General features: G+C 39.2%; 1 protein-coding gene across 6 annotated transcripts in view; it reads left to right on the plus strand.

The window, feature by feature from the left end:
• CNKSR2 (connector enhancer of kinase suppressor of Ras 2) overlaps positions 1 to 25,996 on the plus strand; it is a 232,638-nt gene that overhangs the window by 122,885 nt on the left and 83,757 nt on the right. For 2 of the 6 annotated variants that reach the window (XM_075429429.1, XM_075429473.1), the window contains exons 9-13: positions 782 to 928; positions 10,934 to 11,067; positions 18,069 to 18,280; positions 22,153 to 22,242; positions 23,779 to 23,993. In XM_075429429.1, coding sequence (XP_075285544.1) covers positions 782 to 928; positions 10,934 to 11,067; positions 18,069 to 18,280; positions 22,153 to 22,242; positions 23,779 to 23,993 — 798 coding nt within the window. The remainder of the gene's footprint in view (positions 1 to 781; positions 929 to 10,933; positions 11,068 to 18,068; positions 18,281 to 22,152; positions 22,243 to 23,778; positions 23,994 to 25,996) is intronic. The other 4 variants (XM_075429447.1, XM_075429465.1, XM_075429438.1 and 1 more) reach the window with 3 other exon arrangements.

Consider the following 25,996-nt stretch of genomic DNA (forward strand, 5'->3'; position numbering starts at 1 on the left):
GCCATGAGTTGTATTGTTTTAATGTTGGAAGTACTTTTTTCAAAAATGCAAAGTAAATGATTCAGAAAGTTGTATCCTGAGTTTATAAAGAAAGACTTGTTGCTTTCCATGTTGGTCAATTTCTTAATTTTAGAATATTTCAAAATGCTGTAATTCAATTAGGAAAATTTTCTTTGGGCTAGTACTAGTAGTGGCTAGACGACATTTCTGTCATTACTGTATTTGTTTCTGGAATCATCGTGAAAGAATACTGTTTCAAAAAAAGAGGCCTTGTGATTCTGATTTCATTATTATAGCAGTGTGAAGAGTAGAAGATTTTCTTGAACTGGTTTGTGCTTGTGTAAGCTGCTAGGAGTAGAAGTAGTATGACTATGTGTGGTTAGTGGGCTTCTATAGTAACCATGGAGTATAAAATGCTCAGTTTTGAATTGAACTGTTGGGACAGAAGCCAGGCTTTTTAACCTTCTAGTCTCTAAAGTCTAAGTACCAGAGCTAATTTTGAAAACACTTTGAGGTTTAATTGTGTGTTTACAGTGGAGTAACAGTAGTTTATTAATTCTAAAACCTGAAATGATGCGTATCCATTTTCATGCATTTTAATTATTATTTTAGTTTACGTGATTTTTATGCAGTAATTTATTTTTGACATTTCTCAAGTTAATCTCCTTTAATATATATATACGCTCCTGTTATGTTATTTTACTAATCTTGTTTAAAAAGGGAACATTACATACTGAATACTGTACCTCAATTTTATTGTAATGATTTTACTGGTTACCAGGTGGGGTGGCAGTTGAAAAATTTGGTGAATGCACTACGAGAGGATCCGAGTGGTGTTATCTTAACTTTGAAAAAGCGACCTCAGAGCATGCTAACCTCAGCACCAGCTTTACTGAAAAATATGAGATGGAAGCCCCTTGCTCTGCAGGTAATGAAGCTTAATCATAAGTCATACACCATCATTTTAACTATAGATTATCTCAGTGATGCTTTATTGTGCTTCATCTCAGCAGCATATGGATTTACTCTTGTATACTTTGAAACATTGTTTCTGAAATGGTTTCTCTGCAGTTTGTCCTCATAGGCTCAACTGAGATTAAACTGGTTATTAGAACTTTTCAAAGTTAAGGAGTAGTCGTCCCAGTGTTTTACAATGCAGAAAAGTAGCCCCAGATAACTTTTCTCGCCAAGGGGAAACAAGCGTACTTCAGAAACTGGTGAATTTTAGTTTGACTTCTTGTGAAGCTCTCAGTGCAGTAAAACCTCAAAGAAAGAGAGGAGGAAAAGATCTTGAGTTCTCAGTTTGATCAGTCATGGAGTTAATGGAAAATTTGTAAGGCGATTTTATTCAGTAAACATAAGGAGGTGTAGCACAGGTTGTCTGACTGGGCCTTTAGTTTTAGTAAGCCTGAAGTGTGCTGAAAACCATAGAATGGTTTCATTAAAGCTTTTGTGTTTCACTCTAGGATAAAATGTCACTGTGGTGGATTACTCTAGGAAATGAAAGTTATGTCCAGACTGATGAAAGCATGTAACCAACAGATGGAACTGACAAATAATCCCTCTTTTCATTCAATTCAGATAGAACAGCGTTTAGAAATTTATTTTCTTTACATAAAGAGTGCATTCTTTGGGACATTTTTATTATCACAAAAATAGTCTAATTTAAATTTAAGTGCATTTGAGAGAGAAGAGACTTCTGCAAAGTTCAAGCAAAAGGAAAATGAGATATGGAAATGCCACTGCCAGTAGCTGTGGTCTTTGCCGTTTGAAATATTAGGAGATTCATAAAAAGAACAAATGCCATGAAGAACTTCTTTCAAATATGTGTGTGTATATATATAAAAAAAATATTTTGTAATGGTTAAATGCATCATTGCCTTTGAAACTGAGTAAGTTTTTAAATGATTGAGATGTCTTGGTCTTTCAACCGGAAATATCTTACTAGCGTCTGAACATAAAGTTTGAAATCTGTATGCATGATATGAGTGTATGAATGTCCATAACTGAAGGCAGCACTTCTATCACAGCTTTAGTGAGAATATAAATACAAATGAAAACTGCACATCATTACTCTAAATGGGGTCAAATGTTTTTGGTCTAAATCCTCTTTGAGTGAGTTTGGTATGTCTTTGGGCAAGTTGGATAATTCCTCTAAATACTTCTTTTTACTTCACTTTATCATTTGCCACTAGAATAATTACACTGAAGACCCCAGAACAGAAGTTTCTGACATGGGCCATTGATGCAGACAATAGCAAATAAGCAGTTAATTCAAGACAGATACTCCAAAAGAGTTGGAAGAAATTGGACAGAAACCAGTTTTCACCATTTAAACCAAGTCCAGTAGGAAAGTGAGGATTCCTGTGGTCCTTTTACGGTGCATGCAGTCATGAGCTAAAGTCATGGTCCTCTGAAACTCCACACTCACTTCCAGAAGGAAAAATCCAGTCATCTTTTAGTGTTTTATTTGGCTCTGGTTTACATCTCAGCATCCTTAGTTCAATACAGATACTAGGGTGTTTTTCAACTGGTGTAACTTTAGATATCTGCTATCTACATATCTACTTATCTACATATCATTCATGTTTCTCATTTTTACTCCCTTTCGCCAGCAGACATACGTAAAAGTTACTGGTTCATTCATCTGGGCCTATTTTAGACTGATCTGCCTTAGGATGAGCTGAGTTGGACCCTGCACATGCCTCTTTCTCTCTATTTGATGATAAAAGCAGTCTGGAGAGCTAGCTTGAATGTAGGTTATCTGTATTAGATAAGAGGAGACTGACCCTAGATAGAGATTTTCTGTAATCTTACATGTTGGGGGGTGGGGGTAATGGGAGTATTAGTTTTGGTGTGTTTTTTTTGCTGATAGCATAGAAAATATGAATATTTTTAATGCTAATATGAGTACAAGTAGGGATACTGTTAAACATGAGAGATATAATTCTGGTATCGCTATGATACTGTTCTGATTTTATCAAACGTGACACCTGGAAAAGGCCAGAACCTTATTCAACACTTTTGTGTGAAGTGTGCGTATGTGTGTCTGTTGTAATTTGTAAATTTAGTGTGAGAAACAACAGTTTTCTTAAGTAGACTGTGTGTCAAAAAAACTCCAGGGTGAAGTGAAGACTTCAGAAGCTGCATAATAGGGAGATCTCTGTTTTTAATTTATGCAGATCAGAGGTGAACAGATGTTAAAGTCTGCTGATGTTGAAGATTAAATGTCACCTAAGTGTGAAATTGGTACTGTTTGATTAATAACAAGCAGCGAAAGCAGTCATAGTGCAGTCTAATTTTATAGCTATTAAAATATGAAGAAATTATGTTTATTTTACAGAAATTACTTCAAAAATTTCTGAAAACAGATCTTCAGAAAAGCTATATGTTTTGTAATTGCGGTTTGCCCTATGGCTGTGGTGAAATTTCTTATGTTCATGATTCATGTAAGGGTGCTATTCTTTAACAGGAGCTTGGGAGGTAGTGTGAGAGGAGAGAGGGAAAGAGATAGCAAGTGGGAAAAAAACCATAAGGAACAGCAGTACTTCCACCACCTTTGGAAGCAGGGGAAATTATGATAACTGGTTTTCCTATATCAGGATGTCATGAAATAATTGAGAATGTTATAACTGTGCTGTTGTCCCACAGCTAAGTTAATTGAACCATATGTATTATTCAACAGACACAAGCGATAAGGAAATTATGACTCAGTAATAATTCTGTTAAAGTACAAAATATGAGCAATATATTCAAAAGACTGTAGAATAAGATATCGGGATGAAATTCTGATAAAATGGGAATAAGGATCTGCAAACTGGCTGCTGTGGTATTTTTGATTCTGCAAACAGAGTGAACAGCGGAAAAATGTGGTATCGCATCCTAAGCAAATTGCAATGAGTGAGGTTGGAAGGTGGAAGTTTTCCCTGGTGTAAGGAGGCGCACACAAAAGCAGAGACTGAGGTTTTTGTACGCACCCTACCAATGAATATGTTTAACAGCTGTTGCAGTGAATGTAGAAGGTAAATATTTCAGTGAATTAAATCGAGACACATTTACATTGAGATTCACATGGGGATGTTTTAATTGAGAACCTTCAAAACAATTTTAGCTGAAAATGAATAATGTTGAGGCATTATTGGTAGATTTCATTCTGCTTGTTTAGTCAAGAATTGTATGTAAGAACATGAAGTTTGCCATTTGCAGCTACATGAAAAACTAGATTTAATGGGGGGATACTAGGTATGCCTGTAAGTTGGGGAAATGCTACACGAGTCTTCCAGTTCAGGCAGCATGCAGGTACTACCAATGTATCAAGCAGTTTGGTGTGTGAGTGACAGGACATCCTGGTAATAAAATCATGCATTTTGATAACGAAATTTTTAAGAGCTTGCTGCCCACTGTTAGTGATCTAGATTAGCCCTGTGCCAGCTAAACGTTCGTGGTCTCTGAGTGTGGAAAACGCTTTTAGATCATTCATTTGGATATTAACTGGTTATTAAGTGGCGTAAATATTTCTTAGAATGTTCAGTGGTTTGCTTTGAACAGCTGTACCTGCACATCGCAGTCTTGCCATGCATTACAAGTTAAATGCAGTCTACATAATTATTTATTAATTCATTGGGGTTTTTTTCCTTTTAGCAGGAATGTGGTATATTCATTCTTCTCATAAATATTCTTATTCTTAGAGTAAGTATGAAGGGTTAAGGGAAAGCAAGAAGAAGAATAATTATGCATACTGTATAGCAGTCCTGAAACTGATACTGAATGGCTTGACGTACAGTAAAATAATACAATTCTCCTATGGCTATACTATGCACCATTACATAATGAGTTTGTATTTACAAGTGCATTATTTCCAGTACTGAAAGAAAAACATCATTTTTTTTCCCCATGTGTCCTGATTTAAAGGAAGTGCTGATTGATTTGTTTGTTGTTTTTCAATGACTTGGTGATTGTCTGTTTTAGTATCCAGCAGTATCCAACTTCTTGCAGATAGCCAAAGTTGTCCCTTGACACATTCTGGAATCATGTCAGAATTTGAGAAGTCAAGGGATTTTTCAGCTTGTGTTTTTTGTTATTGCTTTTACAACATTTAAATTAGGCAGCTGTGGCCTTGGGCAATTTTCTGGTTGTGTTTGCAATTGAAGGTATTTGTTAATGTGGTATTGTTCCATAAATATTAAGATGTTATGCCTGCTAGACAAATCTCACTAAATTTGCCTTTCCTGATACTCTGATCCATTGTGTGAAAGCATAGAGTGATATTTCAGATTGCAATGTTTGTATTACTGACTGCTACTGAATGTGGAGAACAAACCAGATGTGTTTAACCCTTAATTTTTAAATTTTTCTTACCTGACATAGAGGTGACTTAATTATCTTTGAACTCTCCAAATTTTTGTCTGGTTCGAAACTTAACTTAAATAAACATCCTCTACTCTAGATTGTCTGTTTTATTCCTCCTTTCCATTTTGTGTTATTTTGGGGAGATTTCAAAGGGAGGCTCCCCAAAGTTCTATTTCAACAAGGATGGAAGGTTTACTGGAGAAGATTCTCGGAGCGTATGAAATCTGATGTACAACGCTATCATCACACTAGCAAGAAGCCAGCTGCAAAGTCTTCCCTTTGCCTTCTGGAAAATGCTTTGTTAATTAGTCAAAAGAAACTGGACTTTGACTCCAATGTGGAAGACTCTTCATCCAGTTTCTTCATAATGCAGAAAAGGAGTGGTGGAGCAACATGTTGCCGTGCTTCAGCTAATTTGGACTGCACCCTGCCGTTATCAGTGAAAAGGCTCTTACTGATACTGGTGGTGCTGGGGACAGGTCCAGTGGCCAGCCACATCTTGTTTGCTGATTTAGATAAAAACCTTCTGAATCCTCTTAAACACTCTGTCACACTCTTCACCAAGCTTATTTAAATGTCACCTTTTGTATATTAAAATAGTTCACTGTACTGTTTTGTATGTGATTAAATTGTACTGTTACAAAATCACCAACAGCTCAGTATCTGTTGTTTTTTAAACAGAATTTATTTTGGATTACATGTGCATCATATCTCCACTATGATATATTCAGCTTTTCAGCCTCCTAAGAAGCAACAGCAAACATAACAACAGAGTCCATGGTTTGAGAGAAAATGCTACTTTTATTGTTTTTTATTTACTATTTTCCTTACTTGGTTATATTGCCTCCATTCATCTAGAGACAATGTTATATTCTGTTTTCATCACTTATGATTAGTATTAATGAACTTACACTTTTTAATCATTAAATTTGAATAAAATACTAGCTTGTTGGCTCTTCAGTTACTTAGTTGTCTTTTAACTACATGGGAACCGGGCATTCTTTGCAGCACTGTTAAAATGGATTCTGACTGGATTTTCCTACAGACTATGAATTAGTTATAATATTTTGTTACTTCTTGTCATGGTTGGTCTTATAGAAAGTTGATTTTATTGAAAACATTCTGTTCAATAAATTGTCATAACCTTGGTCTAGTACAAAAAATATATTAGCAGTAAAATCTATTTACTGATGCAAATACTGTATAAAGGTATTACCACTTAAAATTTTTGTATTGGTTTTGCTTATGTTTTTAAAAATTATATCTCTTTTTCTGGAGCAATGTTTCTCAACTATATATTGCAGCTTCCAAGGGAATTAATGAAAGACTCAAAGAGTTTTGAAATACATTAAAAAGAATTTTAGATAGTATATGTTAAATATTAATTACATTCATTGTTTAGAGAGAAGAAGCAAAAATAATATACTGACTTACTGGGGGCACCCTCTCAGTTCCTTCAGGATTGGGATGGGAAAAGCACTGATGGGTCCTGGTAGCAAGAAGGAGGTAGAGACGGCAGGGCAGAGCTGACCAGGGACAGAGCAGCTTCTGGAGGAGAGGAGAATAACTGTCTAGGTGCTGCCAGTCAGCACTTACAGGGACTTCCTATTTCCCTGTGTTAGAGAAACTGAGATGCTGTGAGTAAAGATGATTATCTGTTCCCTGGCCAGCTGACAATTTGGGGAAGGGTCCGTAATGACTAATGAGCCTGAAGGAGGATGGTGCATCCCACAAGTTTGAGAAATAGTACTCCAAAATGTATTGAAATATGGATTTTGTGTCTGTTGTTGTTGGTTAAGGTTAATGCAGGGTCTTTTGTGGAATATTTTTGAGGCTATTCCAGTTTTAACGTGTAACATCTAAACTTTCTCTGTCGGGTTATTCCCATGGATGAAGTATTTAACTCTTTGGACCTGAAAACTTTTTAGTTCTATTGCTGTTTCAGCAATCTCACTTGCACTGGCCAGCCTACCAAAAGGGACTGCAGCAGAAAAAAACCCTCTAGTTCTTGGAAGAGAATTAACTCAGTGATAACACTGATCTCCAAGGCATCCAGTTCAGGAATACCTGAATGGAGTTCAGTGTGTGTTGCTGTTTATTGTGCCTGCATAGTACAGTATGGTCCACTGAATGGCTGCCATTGAACTGGAGAGCTACATGAGCTGATTCACTTGCAGGTGCAGAGATTGGCTCAAACTGAACAGGTGAGGTCTTTCTAAACTGCAATGCAAAATGCCGTGTAGATGCACCATACCTGCAGGCCATGTGCTGAGGGCTCTGTTTTTAACCAGGAGGGCCGGAAGACTGAATTCTGTATAAAAGGAAAGCTGAACACCTACAGCACAAGGTGGTAGTTACTGCAGTGCTCTCAGTGTGTTGAGCTACTACCAGTAGATACCATTTGAATGCTTTTACTATGTAGCAGTTCTTTTGAAAGAGTTTACTGATTTATCTGGTGGAGTGGTGATAAATATATTTAAAAAAAAAGTGGTGCCCTATTTTTAAACTTGGATTTCTCCCTTTTTTCCAATTACACAGCTTTTGTGTTTTTTTGGAAATAAGCTGGGGCGTTGACTTTGGCAATGTGATCCAAATATGAAAAAGAGATGAGACATCCTAGTATATTTTGGGACAATCCTACAGGATTGTGCTTCCACTTGTACTGGATTTTGTTATGGTTTCTATCCCCGTGGGAGCTCTGGGTGCCCTGGGAAGGTCTACCATCCCTACCCCATTACCATCCTGTGAGATACCACAGTCCTTCAGACCCTCATCAATTGCACTGTAATTTCACCTGTGAAAGTGTCTGACATGGGAACAGTCTGAAGGAAACCTTTTACATTCTGGTTAACTTGTGGTGTTTTGTGGTAGACTTAATACCTTTTCTTTCTATTGCACTCACTGTTTTAACCACCTTGCCAAACCAAAAGACGAACCAAAATGTGTATTTGTCAAAGATGCACAAACCCCAACTGATTTCCAGCATCTTCCAGCAAACTGTTCTGGAGGACAAACTGAACTGTGTGTCTGGGCTTGTGTATTATCAGGGACTGGTGAAGTGTGAAGTTACCAATAGAATCCTCAGACTTCAGTAAAATAATTTTTTTCAGAAATTAAGCCTATGTCATTAGTATTTAAATAGTTAAGCCTGAGTTTTCCAGGCTGCTGTAACACAAGGGAAATTCTTTACTTGTGTCCTCCAACAGCTGGTCAGGACCACCAGAGGCTCATCAGCCCGTTATAAGTCCAGATCCCTGTCATGCTGAGCATGATTTTCCTTATGTGACATAAACCATAAACTCCTATTGATTGCCACCAGTCTAGTCTCTAGGGCCCCCTTTCCTCTTATGTACCTGTTCATGCAGGTAAGGTAAAGGGCTGTCTTCTTTCTCAAAGTGGAGAAGAGCAAATCCGTCTACGCAGTTTGTCTCCCTCTCAGTTCTCCTACCAGTATGAGCCATGAACAGCAACAGCCTGAGCTTAGCAAGTGTAAACAGGGTCTAGGTCACCAAATTCTTCTGGCTTACGATGAAAATTAATTCTACAAGCTACTCAGCAAGCCACAAAGTGTCTTGTCATAGAAGTGCAAGGTATCAGAAAGGAAATAATCTGTGTTGCATTAGTAAGTGGTTCAAGAACATCTATGGCTACATGGTCACAGATGAAAATTTAAAGGTTAAGACTTTGTTTCTCTGAAAGAGGGGATGTTTTACCCAGTTTTGACACCAACTTTATTTTTGCAGACTTGTTGTCTTGTTTTAGTGGTTGTAAAGTCCTTTATCTGTCTGATTTTGTGTGTGTGTCTTTTCCTCTCTTCCTGTAAATACTGGCAGTCTTTCATTGGCCTAGCTACGGAATACTCACGTTAACTCTAATGAGCAAGGAAAGAATTTAGCTGTGTCACTGTTTATAGGAGATGGTTTCCTGACATTCACAAAGAGAAAACTTCTGTCAGTTGCTCTACAGGTGGACCTGCGAAGTGTTAACAAGAAAATTTTAAGCATGCATTTTAGTATGTTTGAGATAAATAACATCTAACACATCTCTGTTCCTAAAACAAGGCACTGACTGGCTGAATGATGAAGTTTCCTAGGTGGCATGCATTATTCTTACACACAAATGAAAAAAAGTCGTGCAGTAGTGCGGGCATTGCATGATAAGTATAAATTCGAATACCTCATCGCTAGTTTATGAAAGGCCAACATTTTGAAAAAGTTCCTGCTGTTGAACTCCTGGAGTTTTCTGCAGTATAAGCATATTGCTACAGTGTCAAGAATAATATCTGGAAAATGAGAACTGATTATTCTGCACAGGAATGCCCTGGTGGTCTGTCATAAAGTATTCTTAATAGTGCTGACAGAAAGATCTTTCTGTACACCCCTTCAGCCAGTATTTAGAGCTTCTCTGCCGTAAATACAATGTGAAATCTTTGTGTCCTCCAGTAGTTATTTAGGTCAGGAATTACATGTATGATGAACTCTCTTTAGTCCCAACAATTCTGTATTCAAGGAGTTGACTTGCAAAAAGATGGAGGGGAAAGAACTATTTCAAAGTAAAACTCAGCATTTCGTTAGTATTAGATTAGTTTTAGGGTAGATGAAGATACTGTTGTACTTACTGTTTTCCCATTTTTCTTCTGCTTGAGTTTAGCTATCACGCAAGCCAAGCAGCCTAAGGCTTTTGCTACTAGGCAGGCATGTTATTAAGGAAAGCAATCAAAGTTTTCTTCTCATTTTGTTTTTCTGCTTCTGTATAGAGACGCCTAGAGTATCTTGCTATAATTTCTAGCCCTACAGTGATTTAATAAAGTCTTGAAATGGATGGTCATTAGCCAGCCGAGATAGTGAAGTTAAGGAAGAAAAAGGGGTGCCTAATTCACGAGAGAGAGAGAGAGATTTGATTAAGAGGAAGAATCCTTTTTGGGCTGGAATGATAGCTAGAATGTGTGATTATTCTGTAAGGATGGTACAATTTACTTACCTGTGAGTACATGTTACTTTGTGAGGAATGTGCCCAGGGGAGTGAAGAGTAATAATAATCTCCTGTTTATTCTGTCTCATAGTGTGTGTGCTCTAAGGATGCAATACCTGATTTTACAGCATCTGCAGACGTAAATTGAAGTATTTATGGTTAATTCTTAAGCTGCAGAGCAGATGGGGGGAGATAACATTCGATTGAATGCCTTTAGTGCCTGATGCACCTTTTACTGTAAACACTAGATTTTTTCTTTACAATGTTAATTTAATTAACGAATTCACTGGATTCTGTATGTTATTTACTTATCAAGATTTCACCAGTGGCGCTACTGATTACTATTTTTGTGGGCATTGGCAATAATCTTGCTGTGCAAAAGGGAAAAAAATGTAATCAGAGGGGTAAATTTTATAAGCACAATACATGTCCATTCGTAAGACCTGTCTCCTTAGCACAAGTGCTTTTTCAGTCAGTTTAAAAGTACATGAAACATTAGATCTGTTAACTGTTTCTTTAAATTTCTGAACTGTAGAATGTTTAGAGTTTTTTCAGACAAAAATGTGTAATATACAGGGATAATCTTGATTATTTCTCTGTGTCTTTGAACCAGCCTCTCGTTCCTAGAAGTCCTACAAGCAGTGTTGCTACGCCGTCCAGCACTATCAGCACACCTACAAAAAGAGACAGCTCTGCCCTTCAGGATCTCTACATCCCCCCTCCTCCAACAGAACCTTATGTTCCAAGGTAAAAAAGATAATTTCAGGTACAATTTAATGTAAAACATATTTGTAAAGTAATGCACCATTCTGTTCCTACTCGTTTGTTAGTCTGCCCTGCGGGATTAGGCTGATATTACTTCATTTTGCAGGTGAACTGTTTATCAAGGGTAGATATGTTGAATCAGACCCACAATGGTCTGAATCAGTGTCTTGTCTGCAGAATAGACAGAAAAGATTTGGAAAAGAAGGTTCAGTACTCTATTTTCTCAGATATGGGATAATCTGTTGTCTGTAAATCTCATCCTACTTCAGAAGAGCAAAAATATCTGAAACCCTGAATCTATAGCTAGGAAAAGAGTTCATGTATGTCCCCTTGCCTAACATGATGCAAGAAGGGAGGCTGAGCTAAAAGCAAGAAATTTTCAACAAGAGCACTGTTTTGTTCTGCCATAGTGTTTTGGTTTTTTAGATATATTTGATTTGATAGTGTTAGAGCAAATTTCAGGATTGCGTTTTAGTGTCGCCAGTCTGCTAGATTCTGCAGTGACCATGCTGTTCCCTGTAAACATATTTGCTACTCGGTTCTCCCACCTGGAACAGGCATTTTCATCTCTCCCAGGTCCCTGGGCTTGCTGAACCAGAAAAGCAGCAGATCCTCCTTGCAGATTCATCACCCCACCTTCACATGACCTCGAATGATTCAGTATAATTTCATAATGTACACAGATGTTGCTTTCCTAAAATTCTGAGGGAATTATGGCCTATAATTAATACGGAAGTAGCTACCCAGAGGTCTAGGAATGTATTTAAGAGGAATCAGTATTATTAAAGCTTCCATATTCTTAGACACAGGCTATCATATATCCAGTCAATGTATTTTTAAATTACTTATTGCTTTTCTTTTAGTTAACTTTCTTGGAAGGGTTGTAAGGACATCATGTCCTTTCTTGTAGCTGAGTTTCTTGTACATGAGTTTTTCTTAAGAATTTCTTATCAGTAACTCTTCCAGCCAATTAATAAGATGTATGACTGGATACTGACAAGACTTTCTTGGGGGCTATCCAAGAGTGAGGTATATGGCAAATTAAATTGCTTAGTACGGAGGTGAAGTTGTGATTCTATGATAAATTCTCACTCTTCGGAGATATGAAAAACCTTTCAGGGCAAAAGAGTGACTTTGAACTTCGTTAGTTAGATAATGTCACAAGCCTTTTTTGAAGCTGTATGCTGAGTCCCATGTTCCTTCCTCATCCCTGCCTTGTCTGTTACGTGGCTTGGTTTTTATGTCTTGAAAAATCATGTTGCCATTTTATTTCAAATGTGACACAGATAACACAGTTGAACTTGCTAGCACAATTACTCTAGTATCTGTCTTAAAGAAGAGAGAAAGAGACAAACAGAATACGTAGTCCTGTTCACTAATTTTTATTCTTCTAATTAAATAAAAACATTGTCAGTCATGACACTTGAATTGTTCATAGGGATTGAATGTGTCTTTTATCTCTCTGATAACAGTATTTTGTTATGCCTGTGTAAATCATAGAATCATAGAATAGTTTGGGTTGGAAGGGACCTTTAGAGGTCATCTAGCCCAACCCCCCTGCAGTGAGCAGGGACATCTTCCACTAGACCAGGTTGCTCAGGATCCCGTACAACCTGGCCTTGAATGTTTCCAGGGATGGGACCTCCACTATCTCTTTGGGCAACCCGTTCCTGCGTTTCACCACCCTCACTGTAAAAAATTTCCTCCTTATATCTGGTCTAAATCTACCCTCCCTTACTTTAAAACAATTACTCCTTGTCCTGTCACAACAGGCCCTGCTAAGAAGATTTTCTCCATCTTTCCTATAGGCCCTCTTTAAGTGCTGAAAGGCCACAATAAGGTCTCCCCGGAGCTTTCCCTTCTCCAGGCTGAACAACCCCAACTCTCTCAGCCTTTCCTCCTAGGAGAGGTGTTCCAGCCCTTGGATCATTTTTGTGGCCCTCCTCTGGACACGCTCCAGTAGCTCCCTGTCCTTCTTGTGCTGAGGGCTCCAGAGCCAGATGCAGGACTCCAGGTGAGGTCTCACCAGAGCGGAGAACAGTGGCAATCACCTCCCTGGACTTGCTGGCCACACTGCTTTTGATGCAGCCCAGGATACAGTTGGCCTTCTGGGCTATGAGCGCACATTGCCAGGTCATATCCCGCTTTTCATCCACCAGTATCCCCAAGTCCTTCTCAGCAGGACTGCTCTCAATCACTTCATCCCCCAGCCTGTATTGATACAGGGGGTTGCCCTGACCCACATGCAGGTCCTTGCACTTGGCCTTGCTGAACCTCATGAGGTTCACACAGGCTCACTTCTCGAGCTTGTCCAGGTCCCTCTGGATGGTATCCCGTCCTTCTGGTGTGTCAACTGCACTACTCAGCTTGGTGTCATCTGCAAACTTGCTGAGGGTGTGCGTGATCTTGCTGTCTATGTCACTGACGAAGATATTAAACAGTTCTGGTCTCAATACGAGCTCCTGAGGGACACCACTTGTCACCGACATACTTTTGGACATCGAGCTGTTGACCACTACCCTCTGGCTGTGACCTTCCAACCAATTCCTCATCCAACGAACAGTCCACCCATCAAATCCATATCTCTCCAATTTAGAGAGAAGGATGTTGTGGGGGACTGCGTCAAAGGCTTTACAGAAGTCCAGATAGATCACATCCATAGCTCTTCCCTCATCCACTGATGTAGTCGCTCCATCATAGAAAGCCACTAGGTTGGTCAGGCAGTACTTGCCCTTGGTGAAGCCATGCTGGCTGTCTCGAATCACCTCCCTGTCCTCCATGTGCCTTAGCAGAGCTTCTAGGAGGATCTGTTTCATGATCTTCCCAGGCACAGAGGTGAGGCTGACAGGTCCGTAGTTCCCAGGGTCCTCCTTCCTACCTTGTTTTAAAAATGGGCACAATGGTTCCCTTCTTCCAGTCACCAGGGACTTTGCCTGACTGCCATGGCCTTTCAAATACCATGGAAAGTGGTTCCCTCAGGACTCTGGGATGCATCTTGTCAGGTCCCATAGATTTGTGTACGTTCAGGTTCCTCAGGTGGTCCTGAAGCTGATCTTCCCTTACAGTGTGAGGGACTTAGCCCCTCTGGTCCCCATCTTGCAGTCCATCAACTGGGGAGGGGTGAGTAGAGTAGCTTCCAGTGAAGACTGAGGCAAAAAAGTTTCTGAGTAGCTCAGCCTTCTCCTTGTCTGTTAATACTAGGTCACCATTCTCGTTCATCAGGGAAGTACGCTTTCTTTAACCTTGCTTTTCTGGTTGACATACCTGCAGAAGCCCTTCTTGTTATTCTTAGCATTGCTTGCCAAGTTCAGCTCCAGCTACACCTTGGCCCTCCTGACCTCATCCCTACACAATCAGGAAGCGTCCCTGTACTCTGCCCAGTATGCCTGTCCCTGCTTCCACTGCCTGTGCAGTTCCCTCTTACCCTTTAGTTTGACCAGCAGGTCTCAACTCAGCCATGCCGGTCTCTACCCTTCCTTGCCTGATTTCTTGCTCCTGGGCTCTGAGAGCTCTTGCATTTTATGGAAAGCATCCTTAAAGATCTGCCAGCTCTGTTCTGCTCCCCTGTCCCTGCGGACCGTTTCTCAGGGGGTCCTACTGACCTTGAAGAGCTGGAAGTTGGCTTTCCTAAAATTTAGGGTCCTGACTATACTCAGCTGACCCATATCCCTCAGGACTGTGAACTCCACCAGTGTGTGATCACTGCAGCCCAGGCTGCCTCCAATCTTGACGTCACCGATGAGCTCTCTTGCATTGGTGACCATTAGGTCCCATGTTGCATCCCGTTGGGTAGAACTGTCTATTACCTGGCTTAAAAAGTTACCCTCAGTGCATTCTAGGAGTCTCCTGGATTGCCTACAGCTCACCGTGCTACTTTTCCAGCAGATGTCAGGGTGGTTGAAGTCCCCCAGTAGGACAAGAGCCTGGTAGCGCGAAGCCTCCTGGAGCTGGAGTAAGAAGCCTTTGTCAGTAGGCTCACCTTGATCAGGCGGCCTGTAGCAGACACCCACGACCAGGTTCCCTTTGTTGCCTCTGTCTCTGATTCTTACCCATAGGTTTTCGACCTGTTCATGACTATTCTTCAGGGACAGCTCTTCACACTGTCTTGGTTTCTTGATGTAGAGGGCAATGCCCCCACGCCTATTTCCCCGCCTGTCCCTTCTGAACAGCCTGTACCCATCAATAGCCACACTCGAGTCATGGGATTCATCGCACCAAGTTTCAGTAAGGGCGATCAGATCATAGCTTTCTAGCAGCACGGTAGCTTCCAGCTCTTCCTGTTTGTTTTCCATGCTGCATGCATTCGTGTAGAGGCACTTCATCTGGGCAGTTGGCCGTGTCACCTGCACAGAGGAACACCCCTTGTTTCCCTTGGGATGTTTCACAGAAGCTTCCCTGTTGGCTCCTACTACCTGAGGAGCTCCCAGCTCATCTCCACAAGACTTTGACTGTGCTGCAGTGTCCCCCGCATGCCTCTGGGCAACAGGCTGAGGGCCCATACTAGCATCCCATCAATCCAGCCATTGTGTATCATCCCACAGCTTGTCACAGGCAAGCCTGATATGTGCCCCTCCCACTTCACATCTAGTTTAAAGCCCTGTCAGTGAGCCCTGCAAGCTCCTGAGCAAATACCTGCTTTCCCCTTTGAGAAAGGTGAATCCCGTCTGATGCCAGCAAGCCTGTTGCCATGTAGGCCATCCTGTTGTCAGAAACATGGTTTTTGAGAAAATCCACAATAAAAGCCAAGTATTTAATTCTAAGCAATTCACATTAAAAAGTTGCAGAAAGAAACCTGAACCAAAGCATAGTCTTAGGTTTCTCTTTGAATGCAGTTGTTCCATGGTAAAGACCTGTTGCTCCTGAAACAGAAACTGTACTGTCTTAACAGAAGTAGTGCCTTTGTACTGCTACTGGTCATGTTTACCATCACAAAAGTACTTTTTTTGATAAGAAATACGTCTTCTTTTTTGAAGTATTTTTAGTGAATATTCACTGCTCAGCAGCTTTTGAGTGCTGCTCTGGAAATAGAGATCTTCATCATGATGTTAATGCAGTAGTTTGGACCAATTCTGGTAAAATCTTATAGTACATATTAGTACAAGCTATAATCTTACAGAGAGATTAAGCTATGTGCATTTGAATTTTTTTATCAGCTTAATCCTAATGACTATAATTCATTTCACAAACCTGTCACATAGTGTACAGTGTTTCTGAATAATCTCTTTTGGCATTTCATCAGGGTTTTTTGTCCATGATTAACTATATTTAAGCATATCTTTATTTTGGGTATTATCAAACTGTTCAGCATCTGTTTCTCAGTTTGTTGTTCCAAGGGAAAGAAAAAACCCAAACAAACCAACCCTCCTTTTGTTACTGGAATAGAGTAAAAGACTTGATATTTTGATGTAAATTATAAAACCCCGAAGGCATGCCACCTTGGCGATGATACCCACAGATAGTACAGCTGCCAACAGACGGATGGCGTGAGAAAGAAGGAGTGACACTTTCTGTGTGCCGGTTATTTAGAAGTGCTGGTTGTAAGTTAGTGCCTGCTCATATTTGTGAAATACCTTTGGGGGTGAGAATTGAAGCCCTCATCTCCCCCAGGACGGTGGCAACTGGTGTTTGCCTGGTGGCTCTGCACTTCTCTCCGTGCCCGCAGTAATGCTCCTTCCAGCTCAGGCTGTCCCCCTGATCACGGAGGCTTCCTTTTGCCAGCCCCCGATGGTAGCTGTGGCAGCGATTAGCATCGGGCTGTTTTGTGTCAGTCTCCATCGTGTCGCCTGCCGAGGTCTCCCAGCGCTGTCACCACAGAAGGTCTTCCCATGACTGGAGCTGAGCTCATAGCCCCAAAGGTGCTGCACCAGCCCTGCTCGCTAAGCCACCACCATCCCTGCCCTGGGAAAGCAGCCTGGCAAGGTGAGTGTGGTGGTCAGTGGGGGTCTGTGGTGTTGCGCTGTCGCAGCGGAGGCAGGATGGCCCTTTCTCACCCTCCAGGGCTGCCTGGATCCCACAGGCGGCTTTGCTTCATCCTCAGAGGGAGTCTCAGGGTGCCACGGGAAGTGTGGGTCGGCACGCTGGCTAGCTCAGACATCACATGGCAGTCCAGAGAGCCGAAGCTCTCTAATGAAGGCATGGAGCCCCAGCTTCTCTCTTGGCTGCCCAGAAATTACTGTCTTTTGCAGCCATCTCCAGACATAGTCCCACCAGCAGATTGACAGAGCCTGGCTTCATCTAGTGCAAGGAGAGGGCTCCTGTTCCAGGCACAGCTTGCTCTCTTGTTTGATGCCTTTGAGTAGTTTGCATTTTTGGAGAGTGGGGTGGGGGTGTGGGGAAGGAAAAAGCAATCATCCTGCAGATCTCTACTCAAACTGCCAAGTGCATGCCTTGCAACGCATTGCTGTCCTGGGATAGCAGCTCACGGTCTGGTGCTACACACCCTATTTGGTACTTCATGGATGTACCTATGCAACTTCTAGGCCTCAGCTGGCTTGTGCAAGACTATGTCAAATGTCTGTATATCATCAGCTCCTGGTTCTTCTTGCTCTGGGGTTAGTTCGTAAGGAACCAGACTGAATTTGTCTGTGCTTGCCGTATAGTCATGTCTTAGAACTATCTGATGCATTTAAAAATGCAAGTATAAAAAAGTAAGGGCAACATATCCTTACCCTAAATCACAAAATGCTAGGTAGATTAAAAAACAAGACAGAGAAAGAGTAGCTGCCCATCAGCTTTCTTTCAAGATTATTCTTTTCAAGAGAAACCAGTAAGACAGATACAGTCTGTAAAGTAAGTAAATAAGCAGAGACGTATGAGATAACTGGCACATACACGCATACATATGCAATGTGTGATCCTGATGTTTGTTGATGGCATCTATTTCCTGCTTGTATGAAATATGGACATATTTCCATGTTTACTGAAATACAATAAAAAAAAAAGTCTTGTCCCAATATATTAAAAACCTCTCTTGTTTACTAAAGGGATGAAAAGGGAAATCTTCCGTGTGATGATGTTGGCAGACATATAGTGGGCAAGCCAGTTCATACAGGATCCGAATCTCCAAACTCATTTCTTGACCAGGAATATCGAAAACGCTTTAATGTGGTTGAAGAAGATGCAGTTTTGTATTGCTACGAATATGAGAAAGGAAGAACAAGTGGTCCTGGAAGGAGAGAGAGCACACCAACGTATGGTATGGCATTGATCTTACAAGAACAATCACCATTTGTTGACTTTAGGATGTTCATGCATCTGCTTGTGTGTTAAGCATGAAAATATTGTCGGTGGCCATTGATTTTGCTAAAAATTCTGTACTACTTTAATCCAATTTCAATCTAAGATCTAATTCTGTGGGGCAAAAAAAAAGAATTACTGTGTGATAGGGAGGGCAAGTCCAGTTTTCTAATGATGATTTTTCTGGATGTAAGTTCTATAATTTTATTACCAGATTGTGCTTCAGTATCATTCTATCAGGAAAAAATGGCAGAGCCCCAGGTATTTATACTGAAAATTTAGGGTGGAATTGTACTCCCAGTATAGGAGCAAGAGTTACATGGGTTTAGAAATTCAGCATTAGGAAAACTTACGCAAGTATAATGAATTTAAAGATCAAACCTACTTCAGATTTATCAGAAGATGACATGCTGCTGTTATGCTTGCACTGCTCTCTAAAACTCTTTAATAATTCTTTAGTGCCAGAAATGAAGTATGACTGATGATGGTATGCTTTTTTTGCAATACTGTATTAATCTCCTGTCACTTTCTATATGGAAAGTGATGATTTCCTGTATATAACAGTTCCTCTTTATATGAGGTTGTATGTGGTCTAAGAAAGAATTGTACATGTAAACACACATGTGTATTCATGCTACTTCCACATCTTGGATTTTGACTTATTTAGGGTGAAAACTCAGAAGCAGTTTCTGGTGAGACTTTCGCTCCTCAAACCAGGTTATTTTCCCTTTGAATCTGTGGGAACTCTTAGCTAGTATTGTAACTTGTTTCAGCTTTGGACGGGGAGAATTGGTTTTCTGTTGCCAAGTATAAAATTATGCAGTCATAGAGTTATTAAGATACAGAAGAAAATGAAAAGGAATCCTCATGTTTAAAAAAGATATTTAGACTACTGTGGTATTAGCTGCACACACTTGAATAATTTTTCACCCTACTATCTATGTTATTTCAATTTTTAAACTGAGCACAAGTGGTATGTTGGAGTTGTTATGGTAATGCTGACATCATATCCTTTTGAGAAGAAGATGGACTTAATTTATGAGAAAGCGTAAATGTAGTATATCATGCAGCCAAGCTCCAAAATCTCCTGGGAACCCTGATATAAATTGAGCTTGAGCTGTGTAAAGTATCCTTAGGACTTGGAGCCATGTGCTTCCACAACATTAAAGGACGCATTTGCATAAAATGCACCTTTTCTACACAAGTACACAATCCTGCTGCAAAATCCTCCATATCCTTTTGATTTCAAAGTGTTTTCAAGTGTTTTCTAGCAGTGTACAAAATAACGATGTTTTCAAAGTGGATATATCAATTTTATTACTCCAGTATTTCAACTATTACAATTGGTGAATGCAGTCAGTTCCATTAATAGAGATGTACTCTCTGTTCCAGATGTTAAATTTTCATACTGGTGGTCTAGAGTGAAGAAGAGCACATGTCTTCTTCAAGGACTGCCGAATCCGTTGCTTTGTTACAGGATAGCTTTTTTAGCCTTTTTTTCTATTAGCAGAAAGGGTTATAAATACATGGATCAAAGACTGCACCGAAGATCAGTCATTATTTAACACATTTGTTATACAGCCTTTCACTTTTGATCTCACTTCTGTTTTAATGAATTCACACCGAGTCCATTTTTATTTAAGCGTATTTTTTGAAAATACTACCATTTCAACATTAAAATTCTAAAGTTTCCCACATCTTATTTGTTAGCATAAGATTTGTGGCTAGGCATGACCTTCGGATTTCACAGAAATCTGGAAAATGACAACAACACTCTTCTGTCTTATGGTGACCCGTTAAAGAAGGTCAAAACAGAGTTCCAAGGCCTAGAGAAATAATTGGGTTTTCAACACGTACTCATCATTAATTATGTGGTGGTGTTAATTTTTTTTTTAATATTTCTCAGACCTCCTTCATGAGAGGTTAATAGGGCCCTCCATAATTTCTTTATTGGAATCTTTTGACATTTTTTCACAATGTTAACAAAGAGATTTCTCTTTCATGCTCTTACTGGCTTCCAGCTGTTGTAAAATTGTTGCTAATTGGCCTTGGACAGCTTCTGTTCACACACCAAGGAAGACATTCCCCTGTTTAGTCACCAGGGAAAAGACTTAGGCAATCTATAGCGGTTAACAAGAAGGAGATTAGCAGAGGTAGCAGGTAAATGAAACTTAAGTTTAAGGAAAGAAACAAATTCGGTCATTGCAGTTTTACTGCCAGAGACAAAAACCACGCACTTTGAACAGCTAGAGATTTTGCAGAAAATTTGTTATGGCTGTAGCTTTTGATAATAATCAGACTTTACATGCATTTATAGCTTTTGTATCTTTTTAAGTGTGCTGGTCCTTTCAATAAGATACTGTGAGTTCAACCTCACGAAGAAGAGCAAGTTGTATTTCTAGAAAAAGTGACTGCTGAAGGTTACTTCTGATCAAGTAAACATGAACTGAATACATCCGCATTCACGAAACAACTCTTAACTGTGTGCTTTAAATCTCACCACCTTCAATCAGACTTCAGTAGATGTCCATAAATAGTGAAATAAGTGATAAATAAAAAGTTAAATATATACATCATATTTCCTGAGCAATGATGTATTTGTGACCTGATCCTGTGGTCTGTACAGAACATACACCTTTTTTGGTCAATTTTTTGGTCAATTTTTTAAAAAGACAGCACGATCCTTTACCATTATGCTGCCTGCATGGAATTGTTGTATTTCCCTTGGACACCATACTTCAATAGGTAGATAGACATGTTTGAATATTTGTTTTCATTATAAACACATGTTTCTTTTTCAGTGTGTCATGGATTTAACCCCAGAAATGTGGAATAAGTCTGATCACCTTTTTGTAGGGGTTTTCTACTAAAATAATTAACAAGATTTCCGAATTTTTTACTTTAAGCTCTGCTACTTTTTTAAAAAGATTTTTTTCCCACTTTTTGGTTTTGTGACCAGTAGATCGATTCAAAAAAGAGTGAAGGTAGACCTTGTTATGAAAACATTTTGGTTTTGGTCTGCCAGATATTGTCTGTATGCTATGCCACTCTATATTTTGTTTCAATATACTGTTAAACTTGTTAAAATTTCAGACCACTTTAAGTAACCCCATGAAGTTACATAGCACAGTTTCACTGAATTTCCAACTATATTTGCGGAATCCTTAAGTAGAAATCATAGTTCACAGCATTTTTAAAAATCAATCCAGCAGCTTCCAAATCAAAATTTAAAATATAATAGTCTTCAGCTTTTCTGTCTCTTGCTGCCTGAAATCAAAGTGAATTTACCAATAGTAATGTACTTTGCCTTCTGTGGATGAAACGCTATAAAAGAAAAGACATGTAGGGGTTTTCTGCTTTCTTTCATATTCACTGATGGATCTTTTAAGCCCACCAGCAAAGATGCTATTTGTGAAGGTACTTTAGTGATGTTGACATGTTTCTGTTACCAACAATTCACATATGCTTCAGAACAGTTCTCCTCACGTGTGTGCCAGGGGCTTCCAGAATAATAAATAGATGTTGTTCAGTGAAAACTAAAGTAATTTGAATGCGTTTGCCAGTCTCAAACGTCAGTCCACTGATGATTTTGTAGGGCACAGGATTTATTTTCTAAACTTAAAAAAATCCTTTCAATACGTAACTGCTTCTTGTCTGTTAAAGAAAACAGAACTCATGTCTTAACCTCTTGTTCAGAGGTGATGCTGGATCCTCTTTCATAATCAACCCTGTAGAATAGCAGCTTGGAACATAATTCGTTCTTTCTTCTAAAGAATGTTAGTTTAATGCTGCCTTGTGGTGCATGATCTCAATTTTTTCCTCTGTTTCCAGGGAAACTAAGACCTATTTCTATGCCAGTAGAGTATAACTGGGTGGGGGATTATGAAGACCCCAATAAAATAAAAAGAGATAGTAGGAGAGGTAAGTGATCTGAATACACATCTTGTTTTAGGTTCTTTCATTATGTATAATTTTTTTGCTGAGCCTCTATTAGGATCAAGGAAGTTGCTCAGCTAGGCAAAAGAAAATCATGACTGCAAAGCCCTGCAGTTTGGCTTAACTTTATATTGGCATTTCATTGATTCAGCTGTATTATCCAGTCCATTTCGAAACTGGCCTTAATTTTGTAATACTAGAGGACAAATGTATGGTTATTACTGGATAAATAGTGTTATGCTTAATTAAGAATTATATATCACATTTCTCTGTGGTGATGAGTTCTTTTTGGATGGAAAACATTCTAGAACAGGTTGGGATTCACCTCAGAATCGTCAAGGATAAGTTCTTCAAAATACTGGTTTGTGAGACTCAGATACATAACTTCATATACACAGTGATAACCTCTGAGATGGCTGTTATCGCCCAGGAACAAAATGTTACAGTAGTGATAGATATTTCCATAAAAAATATTAACTACATGTTCAGTAGGGATCAAAAAAGGAATTCACTATTAGGAATTACTAGGAAAAGAACACAAGACAAATTAAGAAATATTTTTGTGTTGCTGGGTAAGTTGGTGCTTATGCTGGGTGTGTGTGCAGTTCTGATCTCTTCATCACTTAAGAAAAATGTAGTAGAATTGAAGAAGAATTAGGAGATAACAAAAATGATCAGATGTATGGAGGGGCTTCTAAACTGGGGTCAATTCAGTAGGCTGGCCATCATCAGTTTGGGAGAATTTAGGCAGGACGTAGTAAAGGTTTATAAAATCTTGTGTGGAATGAAGTAAGGAAATAGGTCTGTTACTGTTTTTTCTGAAACAGTGCCAGAGAAACATCAAATGTCTCTGTCAAGTGCTGGTTAAAATAAAAAAAAGAGCTGACTCCTTGTGCAGTTTCGGTTCAAGCTAAGGAACCTTTTGCCAAAGAAGATTGTGGATACTGAAAGTTCATGTTAATACAAGGAAAGACCAGAAAAGTTCGTGAAAGACAAATCTGCTGAGGTTTCCTAAATTCACCAACATTGCTTCTGGCTCAGGATGTCCCTCAGCTACAAGCTGGTAAATGCTGGAAGAGTATTTGGGGAAAGTATGGATGATACGGTGAACAATCTCAGATGAATGTTCAAAGCAAATTACTTTTAAATGTGTGGCACCACAGTCATTTCCATTCATTAGGATCTTGTTTTTAAAAAAGGTTACAAATATGGTAAGTGTATCATTACTCATTTTTTGGAAGCTCCAAGACAAAATTCATTGATGTGGGGCTTAATTTTATATTCTGTTCCTTTTATTGTGAAAGATACCAGAAAACTGCAAGAATCGTGAATTTTCCATACCAAAAGATTGCTTTCTTATTATATCCAGACCAAAGAAGCAACTAGGTTTTGTTAATGAAATAGTCTTGAAGAGTTAACATTGACAGTAGATCTTAGCAAGAGTATTATGTGTTTTGGAAGCAGGATTAATATGCATACAACAATTCACAATGATGTTTTGCATTACTTTTCTTTCAACAGAAAATTCATTGCTTCGCTATATGAGCAATGAGAAAATAGGTCAAGAAGACTACATGTTTCAAAGGAATAGCAAAAAGGATACTGGGAAAAAGTCCAAAAAGAAGGGAGACAAGAGCGGTAGTCCAAGTCATTACTCGCTGTTGCCTAGTTTACAAATGGACTCATTGAGGCAGGAAGTCATGGGCACACCTGGACCAGAAACTGCTTTGTACCACGTGAGTAAAAATAATATTAACAAAAGCTGTTGCTCTGTGCTTGTGATGAGAGACTGTTGTTTTTATAGTGGTGCTGAAACCTTTTTTGGACTCTTACTGTTGCACTGATTCCTAGTCTTCAGACAATAACTACATCTCAAAGAACTGTTTTAGAATTATTTTTTGCTGTTACAAATGGGAAGTGGACACCAGTGTTTTATCTGCTTTAATCAGAAGATTTGAAATGGAGTGCGGTACCTCTGCCTTGACTGACTTGCTACTGATGGAAAGGGAAGAAGCAGCAGTTTCCAGACTGGCTAGAAACCTTCTTTCCAGCATCTTTGTCACAGCAATATGCTAAGTCTTATCAAACAACTCTTTTACTACAGGTACTTGAAAAGCTACTAGCAAAGATATGTAATTTAGATTGCCAGGGTCTAAGGGAGATGGCAGTGTGGGCTTGTCAGGAAGTCTGCTGTGAAAAACTGACAGGTGGAGCTTCGCTGAACCTTTAAGAGACAAGTAGCTTGGTTTTCTGTTGTAAAGCATCACTATGGTTATCACCTTATAATTGGGGTAGATGAAGTGAAACTAATGGAGCCTTTACATCCTTTTACACCGTCTGAGTGCTTGGTCCACTGGCTTCTAAAACTCTTTTGTGTGCTGCAGTGTATAGATGAGTCTGATAAATTTCAATATAGTATTAAAACTAAGCGTTTTGGTGCACTTTTATTGAATCAGGTCCCCAGATTCAACAACTGTTATTCCCTTTCTTTTTCATTTGTAGAAATTTAGGTATGATGATAAACATTTTTTCTTACATTATTATTTCCAACTTCAGTTTTATGCTCTTTTTCTAAGTTGAAGATCTGATAGTGGGGAGATTTCCATTTGCAGAGGCAAACTGATATACAATGTTTCCCTAACACACAAAGCCAAGGAGATTGCAAGTGTCCCCAAACTGTCCTCTTTGTATTGCCTGCAGTTTTTCCTAGAAGGAATCTAATCAGTACAAGAGCCCATGAAATCAAGTAGTTACAGAGCAAAATAGAAAAGTTATTTGTGTAATGGAGAAATTTCCACTCTGTTGTGTGTGGTCAACTTGCAACACTTTCCATGTATTGAGAGAATACGCATTTCTCAGTAACATTTCTTTGCCAGTATACCTTAAATTGCTGACAGTGTGGAGTGAGAAAAACTTTTTTTTTTTTTTAAGGTGCCATCTTTGTTTTTCCTTGCTTTCCTCTATTACCTGTTACATCTGTTTTCCAAATTGTGTACACAAATAAATGATGCACACAGGAACTGAAAGTTTCTTCAAAATTCCGATGTGGAATTTAATGAGCAACGTCAAACAGAATTGACAACCGGCATTTTTCATGTACTTTGGATACCTGTCCACAAAACACCTGAACTATTAACACCACAGATTCCACCACTGTCTGCTAATCCTTTTTGTGCATCATTACCATTAGATGTCTCTCTCTATAATGCCATTAAATCTTCAGCATCTTTTTGGAAGTTTAGTGGGAACTTGTTTATTTATAAAAATAAGCAAAGGTTATTTATTCGTTCTTCAGAACACAGATGAGTATTGATCTGCTAACCAGCTTTGAAGCAAAATGCATTAAATAAACAGAAAGAGGAAGCTGTGGCCATGGATTTGTCCCTGGGGGAATGGGAAAGAGCCCTTCACAAAGCATTTACAGCCCTCTGCAGCTGATAATTGCTGGTCTCACTGCTGGAAGCCACCTGGCTGCCACCGTGCAGTACAATACAGTTCCCCTTTTGTGATACTGGCACCCAAGCATACTGGCTTATGAAACCCTAATCTAGTTTGCAAATGGGGCTCTGTATCTTTGCCACATAGCAGAGCCAGAGGTTTTGTAATAAATTGGATGGAACTTTTCTTAAAATCTCAAATAAACAGTGCAGTGAGCAGATAAAGAACAGGGGAATGCAGATAAAACACAAGGAACTCGTATCTGACTGCAGTACAACTTTATTAAACTATAGATAACAAA

The sequence above is a fragment of the Opisthocomus hoazin genome, chromosome 1 (assembly GCF_030867145.1).
Source record: "Opisthocomus hoazin isolate bOpiHoa1 chromosome 1, bOpiHoa1.hap1, whole genome shotgun sequence".
Lineage (NCBI taxonomy): Eukaryota > Metazoa > Chordata > Aves > Opisthocomiformes > Opisthocomidae > Opisthocomus > Opisthocomus hoazin.